The sequence below is a fragment of the Harmonia axyridis genome, chromosome 5 (genome assembly GCF_914767665.1).
Source record: "Harmonia axyridis chromosome 5, icHarAxyr1.1, whole genome shotgun sequence".
Lineage (NCBI taxonomy): Eukaryota > Metazoa > Arthropoda > Insecta > Coleoptera > Coccinellidae > Harmonia > Harmonia axyridis.
Window position 1 is genome coordinate 41988093 of NC_059505.1, and position 18834 is coordinate 42006926.

General features: G+C 37.2%; 1 protein-coding gene across 2 annotated transcripts; it reads left to right on the forward strand.

Moving 5' to 3' along the window:
• Positions 1 to 492: 492 nt before the first annotated feature.
• Positions 493 to 18010, forward strand: LOC123680964. Of its 2 annotated transcripts, XM_045619105.1 has the most exons (8): positions 493 to 650; positions 2159 to 2335; positions 6416 to 6610; positions 9556 to 9726; positions 13759 to 13876; positions 13932 to 14098; positions 15928 to 15996; positions 17899 to 18010. In XM_045619105.1, exons 2-8 carry the CDS (start codon positions 2290 to 2292, stop codon positions 17904 to 17906), a joined length of 774 nt encoding a protein of 257 aa, XP_045475061.1. In that variant the 5' UTR covers positions 493 to 650; positions 2159 to 2289; the 3' UTR covers positions 17907 to 18010. The 2 variants fall into 2 exon arrangements, with proteins under 2 accessions (XP_045475061.1, XP_045475062.1); XM_045619106.1 differs by lacking the exons at positions 15928 to 15996; positions 17899 to 18010 and adding an exon at positions 15040 to 15101 and having other exon boundaries at positions 495 to 650.
• The last annotated feature ends 824 nt before the right edge of the window (positions 18011 to 18834 follow it).

The window sequence follows — 18834 nt, forward strand, 5'->3', positions numbered from 1 at the left end:
CCAATTTCTTCAACGACAACGTACTTATTTGAATGACAATTTGTTTGTTTGGATTCCGAACACTGACAGGAGAACTCAAATGGCGGTGAGTGACGTCATCACTAATAGAGTGTATTCATAGGAATATCAGACCTCAATATTGTAATCAAGGATTCACCACCTGAATTTTTAACATATCTTTACCAAGCACCCTGTATACGTTGCTCTCCGTTATTTTCCACACCTAAAGTGGCATCAATTCAATGCCTACTTAAAATTATATCCAATCTAGCTCTCTTCCCTTTTCTGTCCCACTCGAACAAATGAATAATATCTGAGTTGGCTCAGGTCACTAAAGGATGGATTCCATCTGATCCTGCTACAAAAATTCAATTTGAAATTAAGCAAGACGGGCGCCTGCGCCTAGATGGCCTGTGACAACAGGCTGTCTGGTTTTCGATCAGGCTTTCCGTCAACTTTTCCGCAGTTGTTACGCCGTTCTGGCCTGGGAAACTTGCAGGACTACAGTCGAGGTTTTGTGCGATAAAGCGCGCCTTCACGTGTGTGGAAAACTTTATCGTATATTTTGGTGGTTTTTTTTTCTGGACGAGCGTTGGGTTTTGCTTGTTGGCGTTATGGGGGAGGTGTCTTGAGATTACCGAGTGATTTGTGTAGGTATTTTTGTTTTTTCAAAATTTTTTAAACTTTATTTTGATTCGTAGAATTTTAGTTCTGTGGATAACGTTTTGAAGTGAATTGATAATAAGTGCGATATTTTTCTTAACATTTCAAGTAGAAATTGTGAATATCAAAAATTCAGTCGAATAATTTTTTTTGTTTACTTTTTTCGGCTTTCAAACATTTTCATTGGATACTTTCAAAGCCTTTGTATCAAATTTGATGGAAAAATCATTTGTTGAACAGTATATTCATTCTAGATAGAAAACTCGATCCATGAATTTTGAAGGCTCGAAAATTTAAAGATATTAATAATAATTACAGAAACATACAGGATGATTCACCGGGATGGCTTATTAGACGTTTATGGAAAACTAATCATAATTTTTCGCCGAAAATTTGCATATTGCGGTTTGAGACAGACAATGATCTTTCTAGCTGAAATATTGTCAGATCTCTACAACTTCCGGTTATACCGGAATCAGAATACTACTTTGTTATTTCAAATAGCATACCCAGTATATTATTGCATCATTAGATAGGTTTTTTGACGAAAATTTTGGCAATATCCATACCTTGGGTAGAAACTCAAAGGTTCATGAGTTAATTGGATTCTTATGAAAAAATTGGTGTTGATGAGAACTCAAATTTTTTTGAATATTTCGGCAGAAAAAGCTTTTTGCGAAAAATTTGTTTTCTTTTTCGATTCTGCAAATACGTAGTATTATAAAACTGTTTGCTGTACATGTACAGGGTGTTTATAAGATCATGAACTTAGACAACTCAAATTTCCTCATTTGAAGGTCTTCCTCGAAACTAAAGTATTAATTTTAGGTATAGGGTTTGCTCAAGTAACTCACACTATTTTGTATGTAGAATCGACTGAAATAATAAAAAATATAGGTTATAATTTGAAAATCTTCAGTCTTGATGAATTTGAGTTGTTCATGATCTTCTTATAAACACCCTGTATATTTTTGGTCCAAACCGCAAACAGTCTTATAATACTAAGTAATTGCAGAATCGAAAAAGAAAACAAAATTTTCGCAAAAATCTTTTTCTGCCGAAATATTAAAAAAAAAAATGTGAGTCCTCATCGTCACCATTTTTTTTCATAAGAATCCCACTAACTCATGAACCGTTGAGTTTTTACTCAAGGCATGGCATATTGCCGGAATTGTCATCAAAAAAGCTATCTAATGATGCAATAATATACTGGGTGTGTCATTTGAAATAAGGAAGTAGTAGTCTGTTTCCGGTATAACCGGAAGTTGTAGAGATCTGAAAATAAAAATTTTCAACTGAAAATTATGATTAGTTTTCCATAAACGTCTTATAGGCCATCCCGGTGAATCACCCTGTATAAATATTCAAATTACACATGAATAACTTTATTAGTTGACGATAGGACCCTACATGTTTGAATATTTGAATGTTTATTAATAATCATTAAAAATAACGCATCATATTGAAAACAATGACTCAAAAATATCTCGTTTAGGTCTTGGAAGATATCGGGAATCCTCACCTAATGAACCTGAAGAGACAAAGCCATAGATAAGGCATGGATCTCTGTTCTGGCTGCCTCAGATTGTGGTGTAAATATGATCAGTTTTAACTGTCTATAAGGAAATGACGAATTACCCACAATGTTTCGTTGTATTGTGCCTCATATTTCGTAAGTATCCGAATATTTTTTCATTGTTAGAATCTTAAAGATGATAGGCTGTAATTTTCGTTGTCCTATTTCCTTGAACGGAACATACGAAATGTAAATACTTGAACTAGCAAGGTGAATTTTAACAAAACTAATACTTAATTAACTAGTTCGTTCAATTAAGTCATTTTTATCCATCAGCACCGTTCAATGCCAGATTTGTTGTTGCTTTGATTATAGAAGGGGTCTCATTAAGGAAAAAATTGAGAAAAATGAGATTCAATCGATTTCATTCAATCAATCAATTTGACTAATTTTGATGGTGATTGTTAATAATACTAATTCGTCAGAAAAAGTACAATAAAACAGGTAATATGTGTTTAAATAAAATTTGTTTTATATGTTCAGATATGTTGAGGGTTATTCATGTAAATATTCGAAAATCTTTCATAAAAAAATACTGAAAATTCATTCACTGAAAGTGCATTGGACCTTTGTAGATTTCTAGTGTTTAAATTTTTCCCTTTTTAAACATATTTAACATACTTGAATTCTTTTCGAAGGTGACATAAACATATAAAGGGTGTTTTTTTTAGAGCTATAGAACTTTAAATTGCAATAAAACAACGATGGATTATTCGATTGACATGAATTTTATTTATCCGCAAGATAATCTTGTGGCATCACATTTTAAATATGATTTCTGGCATATGACCGCCACGGCTGGCTCGGATGTAGTCCAATCTGGATGTCCAATTTTCGATGACTTTTTTCAACATTTGTGGCCGTATATAGGCAATAACACGGCGAATGTTGTCTTCCAAATGTTCAAGGGTATGTGGCTTATCCGCATAGACCAATGACTTTACATAGCCCCACAGAAAGTGGTCTAGCGGTGTTAAATCACAAGATCTTGGAGGCCAATTCACAGGTCCAAAACGTGAAATTAGGCGGTCACCAAACGTGTCTTTCAATAAATCGATTGTGGCACGAGCTGTGTGACATGTTGCGCCGTCTTGTTGGAACCACAGCTCCTGGACATCATGGTTTTTCAATTCAGGAATGAAACAGTTAGTTATCATGGCTTATACCGATCACCATTGACTGTAACGTTCTGGCCATCATCGTTTCTGAAGAAGTACGGACCAATGATTCCACCAGCCTATAAAGCGCACCAAACAGTCAGTTTTTCTGGATGTAACGGTGTTTCGACATACACTTGAGGATAAGCTTCACTCCAAATGCGGCAGTTTTGTTTGTTGACGTAGCCATTCAACCAGAAGTGCGCTTCATCGGTAAACAAAATAAAATGGACGTAGTGCGCGATACGTATTCTGCACAGAACCATTATTTTCGAAATGAAATTGCACTATTTGCAAGCGTTGTTCAGGCGTGAGTCTATCCATGATGAATTGCCAAACCAAACTGAGAATAAATCACTTGACAGCTGTTAAATCGGTCGCCATCTTGAACAGTAATGTCTACTTAAAGTTATATACCTCGAAAAAAAACACCCGTTATATGCCGTGCGACGCGTGTATATCAAGCTCAAGTAATATCAAGTAGTTTGATATCAAGTTGATAAATATCTAAAATCAAGTCAAGTCAAGCTCAAGTATATTACTTTTCACGAGCTTGATTTTCAAGTCAAATAGTGGTTAAAATGTCAAGCTACTTGGCTTGATGAATCCCTAATTGAATGATCTATTTTCCGAGTACAAAATTAATGATTGTTAACTTAACAATTAATCCAAAAAAAAACCCTTTCCTAAATTTTCAACTCTAATCATACATTCTTCTTTCGTGTCTTACAACACCATCCGTCGTTACCGAAATCAAATTTGCGCCTCGTTAAAAACTTCACAACGCTACAGAAACGACGGATCGTCGAGAATTGTCGACGTCCGTTGGACCATCCACGAAACGAAGAATGAAATTAAAAATCGAAAGTTCTCAGTCCGCATCCTGCAGAAATCAAATATTAAAAATGAATAGATTAGCAGAGGAAATGAAATGAATATTCAATACGTGGCCCCGTTGTCTGAAAGAAAAGTTATAAACTTGGGTGGATGGTGTACGCTCCAGCGAACCTCCGTCTGGTTGTTGGGATGAGGACAAGTAGGCTTTATTCGAAGCGGAACTGGGCTCGAAACCTTCTTCTTCATCTTTTTTGTTCGCGGGGGATTCAGGCTCTAGTTGCTCCAGACTTCACCTCGGATTTTGTCGTCGATTTTTTTACAGGTGCTGTTTACAATGACGAAGCGATTGGCACCAGTCTTAACTCTATGAAGCTTCTAGTTCAGGAGATATGATTTTTTGAATGTTACATCGAAACTAGTAAAATTTGACGTTTCTATGCTCATTTGACAGTTGACATTTAGGTTTGCCAATATATTTCGTCAGTACTGTCGATAGATTAGCACCAAAGTCTTCATCTCTTTATTTCAAGAGAACTAAGAGCCAGTAAAGTTTCACAATATTTTCAGTAGCTTCTGACAAGTCCCACTGAAGGATATAAAAAAAAGCTCATAGATATTGTAGCTGATTTACCTTCAGAAACTCTTATCTATGGCTAATTGATTGGCACCAGTCTCAACTTTGAGGAGCTTTTAGTTCGGGAGATATGATTTTTTGAATGTTGCATTAAAACTAGGGAAAATTGACGTTTCTATCCTCGCTTGACAGTTGACAGGCAGGTTTGCCAATAGATTTTGTCAGTACTGCCAATAGATTACCACAAAAGACTTCATCTTTTCATTCCAAGAGAATTGAGAGCCACTAACGTTCTCCAATATTTTCTGTAGCTTCTGACAGGTCCCACTGAAGGAAGAAGAACTCAGATATGTAGCTGATTTACTTTCAGAAAGTCTTATCTATGGCTAATCGATTGGCATCAGTCCCAACTCAATTGAGCTTCTAGTTCGAGAGATATGATTTTTTGAATGTTGCATTTGAAACTAGGAAAATTTGACGTTTCTATCCTAGCTTGACAGTTTACGGTCAGGTTTGCCAATATATTTTGTCAGTACTGCCAACATATTAGAATCAAAGACTTCGCATCTTCTCATTCAGGAGAATCAAGAGCCATTAAAGTTTTCCAATATTTTCTGTAGCTTCTGAGAGGTCTCACTGATGCCTAGAAGGGTATTGTAGCTGATTTACCTTCAGAAACTCTTATCTATGGCTAATCAATTGGCACCAGTCTCAACTTAATTGAGCTTCTAGTTCGAGAGATATGATTTTTTGAAAGTTGCATGTTGCAACTACTAGAAAAATTACGTTTCAATGGTCACTTGACAGTTAACAAGCAATTTGCCAATATGATTTATCAGTACTGCCATTGTATTAGCACTGAAGACTTTTTTTTATATTTTCATTCCAAGTAAATTAAGATCCAGTGAAGTTTTCCCATATTTTCTGTAGTTATCAGATGTCTCACTGACGCCTAGGAAGACAGGATATAAAATCTCAGATATTGTGAACTCAGTTCTATCTCAATCTGTAAGGTCTACCAAAAAGCGATAAGCGGTGTTAAAATTGGCGATCCCTAGTAGTAGTAGAGTGTCCCATCAAAAAAAATTTGCAGGAAAAATCAAGCATTTTTTCACTTAAGGAAAATCTGACGTTTCAATCATCATTGGACAGCTGACAGGCAGGTTCGTCAATATACTTAATCAGTGTAGCCACCATATTAATTTGATCTCTCATCTATCATTTTGTTCGATGCTACAGAAAAGAAAATATAATTTCTTTTCTGTATCAATCGATATTTTTCATTGAAGGAAGTATGTGCAAAGAACTCCAAGGCTAAATAGGATAATCTCTCCACTATCAACATCGTCCCACGACTTAACCTGGACACGAAATCGAAATTAAACAAGTTGATTAAACGTAATTGAAACAAATCTACAACTGTCAACCTCACGGAGATTTATCTCTGATGAAGATGAATGAAATGGATTAGGTTAAATTAGTGTAACTTGAAGTTATGTCTCTTCGCATCCTTTTCAAAGATAAGGAACCATATAGAGCTGCGATAAAAAAGCCACATGATATATTTTTTTTTAATTTGGAACTTTGTAGTCTCATTTTTTTTTGCAGTAACTTCCAAAATAGCTATCACCGTAAAAATAAATCGCCTTGTTGTCCCCGATCTGGTCCATCTGGGAGAACCTACGGTTTTAGACTGCGATTATAGGATGGAAGACGAAGAAGAAAGGGAACTGGTTTTGAAGTGGTATCTTAATGAAAAATTGGTGTACCAATGGATACCAAGTACAAAACCGCACACTTTAGGTAAGTAGGTAGATTGGTCTGTTGATTTGCAAACCATTTTTCACATTGAAGACCTTTTTTTTGATCTTTTCGATAGAACTAGGACTATAATAAAGTGTGAAAAATTTATAGTTATTCCCAAAAGTCATCAATATACAAGGAATCTCAAGTGAAAGTTTATTTGTCATTAAGGTGATAAAGAGCTTCATTCGAAAACAAAATATTGGTAAACGTTTGTAAGCGTTCAATTGCTTGATTTACGACTTCTAACCTGTGATTGGCATGCCGGGGTTTCAATTCTTCCACCAATTCAGTTTTTAGAGGTGCAGCTTTAGATATTTGTGCGAAATAAGGTGTAGCGATGATCTATGCACATTGATAGTACGCTTACGAATGGATAGGTCGGGATCATCACGAACAAATACCTTGGGCGCAAGGGTTTTTTATTATTTAGGGTTGAACTGGTCTCCTCAAACCTTTTTACCCATTTCATAATGAGATGAATGCTTGGCGAGTCGATTAAGTGAGGGAAACTACGAATATTGTAGATATCTCTTCGCGCTATAATCGCAGAATTATTATTTTCGAGAAACGTTCCAAAGGAACTAAATTTCCAAGAGCCAGCTTACCTACTGATTGACAGAGAACATCGAATCGAAAGTGACCAATGTTGCCAACTATAAGAAAACCTTACGCGATACCGTCAACGATTCATCTGACACTTATTGGGGCACGTAGCTTCACAGCTCAAATAGATCGTTTAATCCCCGAACATCCAGCGCCTGTCTCTTTGCCTATACTCCTCTATAGCAGGCTAGATCTGTTAATTAAGGTGGCGCATAATCTTTTATTAAAGATCCAAATCAAAGTTCCCAGTCGGTGGCTGGTGTGAAGCAAGGAACCCACGATGCGTTCATTAGCCATTCTAATACGCTGAAAGCATTTACCATAAGCTTACGTTTATTTAATCCTCCGACACTGGCGGCACAATGGAAAACTTGGTAATTAGGATCTCTATGGCCGGATCCGAAGGTACAAATAGAAAATCATTACACGGTGAGGGGAAAGGTCTGGCCTGACACCGGAATGAATGGCGGAAGATTCTCAATAACGCCAGTCGTTATCTCGTCAGGATCGCTGAACTCCGCGGCTACGCTAGGAGAAAATTGGAACACACCCTTTCGCCGTTAATTCTGATACCGTGGATTGTCGCCCCCGTCTTCTGTGGTCCCATAATCTTCGGTCCCATTGAAAGCTATCTGCTGTCAGGTTTAAGGTTATGTGGTTGTACCATAGATTTATTATGTATTCTATGGATTAAGAGGCTCGGTGGGCGGTCCTTTTCTGGCGTGAATGAGTTCCGTGATTTTGGCGATTATTTATTAGCTCACATTAATAAACATACACTGCGCAAAAAAATTAAAGCACATTATGGAAATCTCAAATTTATTCTACAACTGAAGGTGTTCTCAATGATAATTATTTTTATCAGAATTATGCATGCATATGTTATCCACTTTCAACGTTTTTCTTCAATACAGATGTTTTTTCCCAGCAGGAATAAAAAAAGATGAGATTATCAGATTTTGAATGTATAAGCTCCATTCTGAAATCAGTTGTTCTCGATCAATTCTAGTGATCAATAGTTTTTCTTTCGTTTGATTTTCTACACTCGATCGCTATGCAACGCGAAACACGCAATTTGACCCAAGAGGAATGTGCCCAAGCGGTAGTTTTGCGAGAAGAAGGGTGGACATACACAAGAATTGCAGAAAGATTTGGAGTTTCCCATACAAGTGTGTCCAGAATGTTGCAGCGATTCAGGGAGACAGGTATGAATGTCCGAAGACCAGGACAGGGTAGACCACGGGTAACAACTGTCATTCAAGAAGGATACTTGAGAGTTTCTTTGTTGAGACAACGGTTTGCAACCGCTCGCCTCCTTCAAAATCAGCTTGAGCAAACTCATGGGGTGCAAATTAGCACTCAGACAATAAGAAATCGCCTCAGAGAATATGATTTGAGGCCTCGTGTCGCGGCAAGAGGCCCAGCTCTTACCCCAACCCATCGAAGGGCGCGTTTGGATTTTGCGAGAGAGCATATCCATTGGGAAGAGGCTGATTGGGAAAGAGTTCTCTTCACAGATGAGTTTAGATTCTGCCTCTACCATTGTGATCGACGTTCCCTTGTATACAGACGTCTACATGAAAGATATGCTCAGTGCAATTTCCTGAATACTACTATGGGAACTACTATACTAATATGGTATGGGATGGAATATCTTTGACTGCTCGCACAGACCTAGTGGTCGTTGATTATGGAGCTATGAATGCTGATAGGTATATAAGGAACATTTTTGAAGAGCATGTAGTGTCATTTGCCCCATACATTGGTGAAAATTTCATTTTTATGGACGATAATGCCAGACCCCATCGTGCGCGCATCGTTCAGGAGTACCTTGAAGAGGTTGAAATCACTTATCAGCATTCCAGTATTTTGAAAATTGTTTATTTCTCTTCTTTCACATAAGATTCGGTGAAATCCTGATTTTTTATTCCATTTAATGTGTCTTGTTTCGTTCAAAACCTCACCGAGAGAACATAAAAAATAAGTTATAAAGTCAATGTAGAGTTTACTTTCATTAAAATTGAGATTTTCAGAATGTGTGTTAATTTTTTTGCGCAGTGTATATCACAATCCGACAGTGTAATCTAACCATGTTGGGGACATGTAGAAATTGCGTATACTTTCTCTATCTATGTTTATTACTCAATAGTTCAGGGTGTCCGATTTTCGATGCATTCAGTGAGCATCGAATTTGTGACACCCTTTACTTCCAGCCTTACTCAGGTAAGGTTAGGTTATTCAAGAAACGATCCAAAACAGTTCGATCTGTATCAGATCCAGAGTTTATATTCACTCTTTCAGTTCCTCGCAATGAATTTTTTTCAACCGTTCTCTTTCAGGGATCCTGAAAGGCAGAGTGAACCTGAATTATTCGGCGAGCAGCGATACCAACAGCGTGCATCGCGCCCTAAATATTATCCAGCCTGGACCGGACCTCTCCGGGGACTATACGTGCCTCGTATCCACTTTCACCAGCGAGGACAGACAGACGAAAAGAATGCTGGTGTTTGGTAAGTAATTAATGAAGCAGCCACCTCGTAAAGTGGATATGCGGTCGAATTTTTTAACGTGCCGGTTGGCAACACTGGGATTTGCGATTCTATGATAACGTCGACGGGAGATTTATTCATGAGTGTTCTGTGGATTCAGTGTGTCACTCGGTTTCTATGTTGATTTCGATGCCGGTGGCAGTTTTGTCGATGTTGATTTGGAATTATTGTTCTTTTTCGGTTGGATTGTTCTATAGGATTTGTTTGGGATGTGTTGGGGGATGCTGAGATCGTTCAATAATGAATCTATTTGGTTGGATATCTGGTGTGGGTTTCGTAAAACTTTAATCAACTTATGAAGTTTGGTGGATCTGCAATTGAACACAGAAATTATTTGATTTCGAATAAGGGGTAATACTGACTACTCGACTACAACATTCTCGGTACTTCACTCTTCCTCCGTAAGTGGCGCTATTTAATGAAATATGCTAACTGACAAAGAAACTGCAACACCCAAAAGGAGCTGTTTAAATTTCAATTTTTTTCTGGTAAAACAGCAAGAAGTAAATGATTGAAATTTGGAGGTAAAAACGAAGGGTTAACAATCTTTCTTTAATAAATTTGTTAATAATGTGCTTGTCCACCGCTATTATCTGTATTTTCTCCAACACGTCTCCGCATTGATGCAATAAGATGGTTTATTTCTTCTTGAGGGATACTATCCCCAGCTACCTGTACTTCATGTCTCAGAGCCTCCAAAGTCCGTTGGGGGTGGGGTATATTTCCAAACCTTCTACCCATGATATCCCAAACATGCTCTATGGGCGAAAGACCGGGGGCGGTCATAACAAAAGATTCATATATAAAAAAAAGTTTAAACTAACTCTGGCAACATGAGGTCGGACATTATCTTGCTGAAACATTGGGTTCTCAAGACGGTTAAGGTAAGGCAGGACATATGGCTCCACTATTTCTTGAAGGTAACGCAGTGCTGTCATGTTACCTCGAATAAAGACTGAAGGTGACCTACTTGCATGTGCAATAGCACCCTATACCATAACGCCTACTGTCCGGTGTACATGACGCTCAACATCAAACTGAGGTTCACGTCATTCTCCCCGACGTCGTCTAACCCTTCGTCGGTCATCACCCAAGGAAAATCGAGATTCATCAGAAAAGACGACCTGATGCCATTCCATATTCCAATGTTGACGTTCTCTGCACCAATGTAATCATTGCTGGCGATGCTCAACCGTCAGAGGTAATACAAGATGGGGTCGATAATGCTGCAGACCAAAAGACCTTATCTGGCGGTAAACCGTTCGGACAGTTACAGGATGGCCTTGTTCTCCGAACTACTCATCAGCCAAAGATCGAGTTGTCGCAAATCGGTCTCTAATGGCCATAAGTCTTAGACGTCGATCTTGAACTTCATTGGTGCCCCTTCGACGTCCGGTGCCTACTCTTCTTCGATTTTGGGCATTATCAAACCACGCTCGACAACATCTCATAACAGTAGTTGGATTTCTGTTCCTACTTCGTACGGTTAGCGATTTTTCGACATGACAACCCCGTATCTCGTAGACCAATAATTCGACCTCTTTCAAATTCATTTAGCTGGCGATAAATTCTGCGTACACGTGCTCTAGGCATTTTAACAACTAAACATCGACTTTGGATCTCCTTGAACAGCTGGTATGCTGTTTAATTAAAAAAAGACTACAACATCTAAGTTGTAAATTGTTTACATGAAAAAATCTTCATGATTTTTCCTCCAAATTCAATCATTTACTCCTCGCTATATTATCGTTATCTATGTTTTACCAAAAAACTCCATTCGCCATTTTTAGGCTCAATTTGAACGAATTATCACCACTATGTATAATTGAGTCACTATAAAATAGCTATAATAGAGGCAATAGGAAACCAAGAAACTTTCCAAATGTCAAAAGTATTTTTTTCAGGAATTGGTAAGTATACTAGTAATTTTAGATATCTCAAATGAAAAAGTAACCCCATTTGCGGTTGAGTGTTCTCGATAACATCGTACATCCTTCGCAGTCTATAATTTTTCAATTCTTTCCGTTTATTTAATTCAAGAGGCAAACAAATCCAACAACTCAACGATCATAAATATCTTCCAAGTCTTCCAACTGTCAAACTTCCTTAAACGTCATCTTGACAGCAGTCATAGAAAATAATCATTTTCTTCGTTTTCCAAAAACGACCAAGTTCCAGAACATCAAATCCTGTTCCCTCCATCATGAGTGAACGTTCCATAAAGTTCCCGGTGTAGAATATTCTTGCAAATGAATTATTCAGATTCCCCGGGGTTCGCTTCGACGAATTCCGTACAACGTTCACCACTAAAAAATCGAATCGTTTCGGAATGGACCTCTTTTCAGCGGTGAATGTTAAACTGAAATTCGGAACTTTCAATACCTCTGCCTTTCACTATAGCGGCCACAAGGGCCCAGAAAAATGCATTAAAAGAACTAACACCCCAGATTTTTACGCGAAGAAAGGTGCAAAACGTACGTTCCTACCCCTACTTTTCAACGTTGGAGAGTGTCAGAAAAGTTATAATTAGGAAATCTGAGACGACGTACTTAAAATCGACGAGAGTTGAGGTTAGGGCGTTTTCTCTTTGAATCGTTGCCGAAGGGTTATTTTGCGAAAAGGTGCGCGATTTTCCTGATTACACACCGGAATACAAATTACACCCTAGAGATCCTTTGCTAACCCCCCCCCTCTTTTTAATAACGCCAGGACGGACGAGGGTCACATGGCTACGTTTCTACCGGCTGTGCTTTTCATTCACAATGAGCCAAAACTGGGTTCCACTTTTCCTTTGCTTCATTAAGATATGAAAAAGTCATTCCAATCATTTGAGCTCTAGCTGTAGGTAGCTTGCTAGTATATTTCTATGTACTATCTAAGACAAATAGCCTAGGCTATTTGTCTTCAACAGTCGTGGTTACTTCGGGAGTTCCCCAGGGTTCACATCTTGGCCCCGTTTTGTTTTTGATTTTCATCAAATACTCCATAAAATGCTAACCTATTTACACGCTGATTGCCTCAAGATTTCCAGTAGGATATTTGCAGTTAAGGATTGCCTCAATATTCAGGAGAACCACGAATAACTTTTGGTCTACTGCTAAAATAATAAACTCAAGCTGAACAAGATTAGATTAGATTCTAAGTTGTCGTAGTCTGCAGCTCGACCACTAGTTCCAGAGTTCTAAAGAACTCCAGTATCTGGGATGGCTTCAAGGATATTACTTCCTCACTTCTACAAGCTTTTTGCGTTGGCTAGCGATAGCTAGGCATTCCATCACCAGGTGATTCGGACTTTCTTTCTCCTCCCCGCAGAATCTGCACACGTCATTTTCTGCTAAGCTCATTCTCATGAGGTGCTCCCTGAGCAGGCAACTCCCTGTAAGGAATCCAGGGAGGAAGTGAAGCATATTCTTGTAAAGATCCAGATACTCCTCAGATCTCACAGTTTCACAGTTTCTAAGATACTCTTTGGAATGATCCAACCCAGGAAGATTCTGCCAGTGTGTTTCTCTTACAGTTTTTCCCTTCTCCTGAAACTCTTTCTTGTAGGTAAATTTACCTATACCAGAAAGATTCTGGGCCAATGGAAGGAGTTTGTGTTTCTTTTTCAACAAGTGTATTGGCCCCATCATTTTCTTTAACTCTTCCAGACAAAACAGACCTTATTAATCTCTGCATGGAAGACACTCGGATAGTGGCCTAACGAGAATGATCAATCTTCTTTTCTACTCAACATCGCAGTGATGGTTTTCTCAATGCTAGTTTTCTTTATCATATCTTCAATGAGAAAGCCCGCTGATGGAATGGTCAAAGAGGACCAGTCTATCTGATTTATAATTCCCTATTTTAATGTACGTGTGCAGGTTTTTCAATGCCAGAATAAGAAACAAGACTTAAGAAAAGAGAAAGGAAAAGAAGAAGAATACTAGAATGAAATTTTATCACTTTATGATGAGTTTTCATGAGAATTGTATCGAATTTCCTGTTCTACAGCTCCTGGAAAAGACATGCAGTTGAAAAAAGAGACCAAAAGGAACGGCCTTGTGGAAATCTCTTGCTCAGCTAAAGATGTCTTCCCTCAGCCAACCATGAACCTACACGTGAACAACAGGTAAGAGAAAAAGAAACGAATATTGAACCTGATGATCTGATGATAGCTGTTACAGCGAGGTTGACAACTCGACGTTGTCAATTGTCAAAAGATCTGGTCTCTACGATGTTCGGATAGCGACAGAGATGCCTGCGTTGACAACTGCAGAAGAGTTCACCTGCAAAATGTACATTCCCTTGGCCAATTATACTGTTAGGAAGGAAGCGATATACTACCCAGCAGGTGAGAAACTTGACCATGTTTGGAATAAGGTTTTATTTCACTGGGAAATTGGGATTAGATTTTTAGATTTAGATTTAAGGGACGTTTCATTGCACAGCGTAATCATTGGTAATCGTAGTATACAGCTTGCCCTTCAGTTCCAAAGTTTGTATGAACTTCAGTATATTTGGAAGGACTTCAAGAAGGTCATTTCCCATCTTCTACAAGTCTCTATCTTCCTCGTCTCCACAAAATCTGCACTCGTCGTTTTCTGCTAGACTCATTCTCATGAGGTGCTTTCTGAGGCTGTAAGGAGGTGTAGAATATTCTTGCTGAGATTCAGATCCTTCTTAGATCTCGCAGTATCAAAGTTTCGAACAAACTTTTTGAAATGATCCAATCCAGGAAGATTCCACTATTTCCACTAGAGTGTTTCTCTTACAGTTTTATTCTTCTCCGAAAACTATTTCTTGTAGGAACATTCATCTATACCACCAATAAGTTTTGTTTTAATGAAAGGAGTTTGTGTTCCTTTTCTGGCATCATTTGAAAATAATACTTGAAGAGATTTTGAAGCATTTAAGCGTCATTTTACATTCAATTGTTCAGATTTATTTTATAAAATCCAAGTATCTTTCAAATGTGAAATTGGATAACTAACAGCTTGCAAAATTAACAACTTTTCACATAGATCTAAAGCTATGAAGTTATTAACTTACCAAACATTTGACTTACATCATCATTGACACATATGGAGAATAATACCAAAATATTTATCACGATGAGAATATTTGTGTTGTCATCTATTGGGTGAAATCGTGCATGAAAATAATTTTATCGATTCAAGATTTTCTCTCAAGCTTCCTTAACCTATTAGGTAACATTCATTCATTTAGAATCACTAATGGTTTCCATTCAAGTGCAAGTTTCAATTTTTGTTAAGTTTTTATTCATTTTTTTAGGAACTGCCGTAGGAACATCAGGAGAGAAAACCAAAGGAAAAACATAAGGAATGATTTTCAATGAACGAAATAAATACACATTTTATAATAAATATCATCACATTTCACAAAGAAAGAATCTTTTTTTATTGTTCTTAGCATAAATAAAATCAAAAATAAAAAGTTCAATTAACTAAGATTACTTCATTTTAAGGTGATTTATATTGTTCGAAGTATATCAAATTAGCAGAAAATTTTCCAAAAAAAAGTTTATGTCAAAGAGAAACAAAAATTACATAAAATCATAAAATAAATATCTTGCTACAGAATTTGAACACTACGTGTTTTTCCCAAAATCCACAAACATTTGCTGATATTTTCAACTCTGAAACTATTTAAGCTTGAACGTTATGGTGAACAAATAAATTTGGAAAAATGTTAAAAGGAGTTAAAAAATTTTTCTTTGAAAGATTTTGGAAGTTTTTTGTTGAAATTGTCAACTCAAAAGAACAATTCGAATACTTCCAGTAGAACTCTAAAAAAAGGGAATTCATCAAGTGATATCAACTTGAAATCGTTCACATTTTTCCGACAGCAAATTTTTTCCCAATGTACCATTTCGGACACAAAAAATCCTAATTTAAAACTGGCCAATCAGGCCGAATCGTTCAACCATTTTCGGCTCGTAAAATCAGAACGGCCTGTAATGCAAAACGACATATTCGCTAATTTATTTTTTTTGTCGTGAACGTCCAATCAAGCCCTTCCGTTGAGATGAAACGTCCGAAAAAAAATTGGTCGAATCGAGGGAATCAGGAATCAAGCTGTTGTACAGGCGTGTAATAAAAACCAATCGATCGTTATCGAATTGATCGCGTTCTTCTAATCCACTTTGCCATTTTTTTTCAGCCAGTTCGTGTTTTGCGCTCAGGGGTCACTACGCCGTCACTGTGCTGATTGTCATGCTCCCTTTAATATGTAAGTATATTGAACACAAATAGGAAATCAAAGGATACTGCAAAAAACCAACAGATTATAAAGGGTGTTTTTTTAGAGCTATAGAACTTTAAATTGCAATAAAACAACGATGGATTATTCGATTGACATGAATTTTATTTATCCGCTAGATAATATTGTGACATTACATTTTAAATATGATTTCTGGCATATGACCGCCACAGCTGGCTCGGATGTAGTCCAATCTGGACGTCCAATTTTCGATGACTTTTTCCAACATTTGTGGCCGTATATCGGCAATAACTTGGCGAATGTTGTCTTCCAAATGGTCAAGGGTTTGTGGCTTATCCGCATAGACCAATGACTGTACATAGCCCCACAGAAAGTAGTCTAGCGGTGTTAAATCACAAGATCTTGAAGACCAATTCACAGCTCCAAAACGTGAAATTAGGCGGTCACCAAACGTGTCTTTCAATAAATCGATTGTGGCACGAGCTGTGTGTCATGTTGCGCCGTCTTGTTGGAACCACAGCTCCTGGACATCATGGTTGTTCAATTCAGGAATGAAAAAGTTAGTAATCATGGCTCTATACCGATCACCATTGACTGTAACGTTCTGGCCATCATCGTTTTTGAAGAAGTACGGACCAATGATTCCACCAGCCCATAAAGCGCACCAAACAGTCAGTTTTTCTGGATGTAACGGTGTTTCGACATACACTTGAGAATTAGCTTCACTCCAAGTGCGGCATTTTTGTTTTTTGACGTAGCCATTCAACCAGAAGTGCGCTTCATCGCTAAATAAAATAAAATGGACGTAGTGCGCGATACGTATTCCGCACAGAATCATTATTTTCGAAATAAAATTGTATTACTTACAAGCGTTGTTCAGGCTTGAGTCTATTCATGATGAATTGCCAAACTAAACTGAGAATAAATCACTTGACAACTGTTAAATCGGTCGCCATCTTGAACAGTAATGCCAACTTAAAGTTATATACCTCGAAAAAAACACCCGTTACAATAGAGGCCTCACTACCCAGGACTTTAGAGATTTTAGGTGATATCTTTCCAGTTCCAAACCATTCCGTGGACTTTGTTGATTTTTTTCTGAAACAACTGCCGGTTTCGGGCAAACAGATCGTTCAGCTTCGTCGGTGGTTCTTCGACTATAATTAAAGTCAGCATACTACCTCTCAACTATTGTTGTCGATGAAGCAAAGTCTGAGTAACACTTTCCAAGCCATCGTTTCGCTTGCACAGTATTTTTCCCATCACAAACCTTGTTTTATCAATACAAGAAAAAACTACAAATGAAGCGTTACTTAACATTAAGATATTGCGAAGAAATATGAAAGAGCAACTTGTTCAGAGAAATAAAAAAAAAACTTGGAGATTGAAAAACACAGTCTTTTAATGTAGTCAGGGTTACATCTACTACAGGCACTGCCTAATTCAAAATTGAGAACATAACAATGAATGGTTCACGTTAAAACGTCTAACTTCTCCAAAATCATCCAAGACAAGGCCCAACAAGAACGGATATCCGAGGTTCTATTAGCGTCAACTTTCCCATCTAAAGTTAGCCTACTAAATAATTTGCTACCGTCTTTTACGAGCAGTATGAGCTCACGTATCAAGTCGGAAAAGCGTCATGAAGCCCCCTTTTCTATTACCCTTATCATTATCAAAGTAAAAGTATCAACGTGAAGTTAGCTAAGTTCATAACTGACTCTAAACTTAATAGTAGATCCCATTAAAGAAGTATTATGGATTTGTTGGATACTTAGCCCTATAATCCTCCTTCCGTTCTGTTAAAACATACAGGGGGTTTGCTATTTGTAGTTACTCATATCGAATCCTTCAACAATTTAGTTTAAGTTTTTTTGCTGTTCGAATGAAATTAATCCAATTTTTTTTCAGGGTTTTGAACTATGGATCCACATCACACCTTCTCACTGAATAAGTATTCTTCCATTAAAGTATTACGAGAATTATGTTATTGTCCTCTAATAAATTGTGTACATTTTTTAAATCGATTTTCATTTATTAACCTACCTTGACATTTATTCGAAATAGTGTCTCAAAAAAGTTTGAGAATAAAGTAACTGAATCGTTAATTATATCAAGAAATAAATTGGGGTGTATCAATTCTGACACAGTTTCTGAAAAATTGATCGACATTCTTCTAGATATAAGATTCTCGTGAACAACATACATTAATTTGATAGAAAAATATGTTTTTGAAGATGCGAATAATCTTTGAAACTGTGAATTTTTCAATTAGATATTTTTATTCTCTAAATAACAAAATTTAAATTGGGAAAATTTGGACCTCTCTCAAGAAATCAGAAAGAAATATAACCTATACAGGGTGAGTCTTCGACTTGTAGATATATTTTAACAGTAGATTTATGAGGTCGAAAAGATCACTCTTTTTCCTTACCATTATTTCCTATTCGGCCTAAATGAAGAGATATAGCTATTTTGAATTTTCATAATGAGCTATGCCATCCCTGGGAACCTACACACTAAAGTTCTTGCAACCATAAGATTAGAGATTCATCAAGCCAAGTAGCTTGACATTTTAACCAACTACTTGACTTGAAAATCAAGCTTGTGAAAAATTACATACTTGAGCTTGACTTGATTTGATTTTAGATATTTATTGCTTGACTTGATATCAAGCTACTCGATATTACTTGAGCTTGATATGCACGCGTCGCTCGGCATATATTTCTGCAATCTCGTGCACGCTTAGACTAAATAAGGGGATTCCTCGAGCGCCGAGAGACTGAAGCATTTGCCAGTGTGGCTTTATTAGTAGTTTTCTCACATTTCTATTGAATATATTGGCAG

Bases quoted from the DNA above. Each gene is read 5' to 3' on its own strand.
- LOC123680964 (XM_045619105.1), top strand. From the start codon at position 2,290: ATGACGAATTACCCACAATGTTTCGTTGTATTGTGCCTCATATTTC. The intron at 2,336-6,415 runs GTAAGTATCCGA...TTTTTTTTGCAG, and splicing joins TGTATTGTGCCTCATATTTC to TAACTTCCAAAATAGCTATC. The intron at 6,611-9,555 runs GTAAGTAGGTAG...GTTCTCTTTCAG, and splicing joins TACAAAACCGCACACTTTAG to GGATCCTGAAAGGCAGAGTG.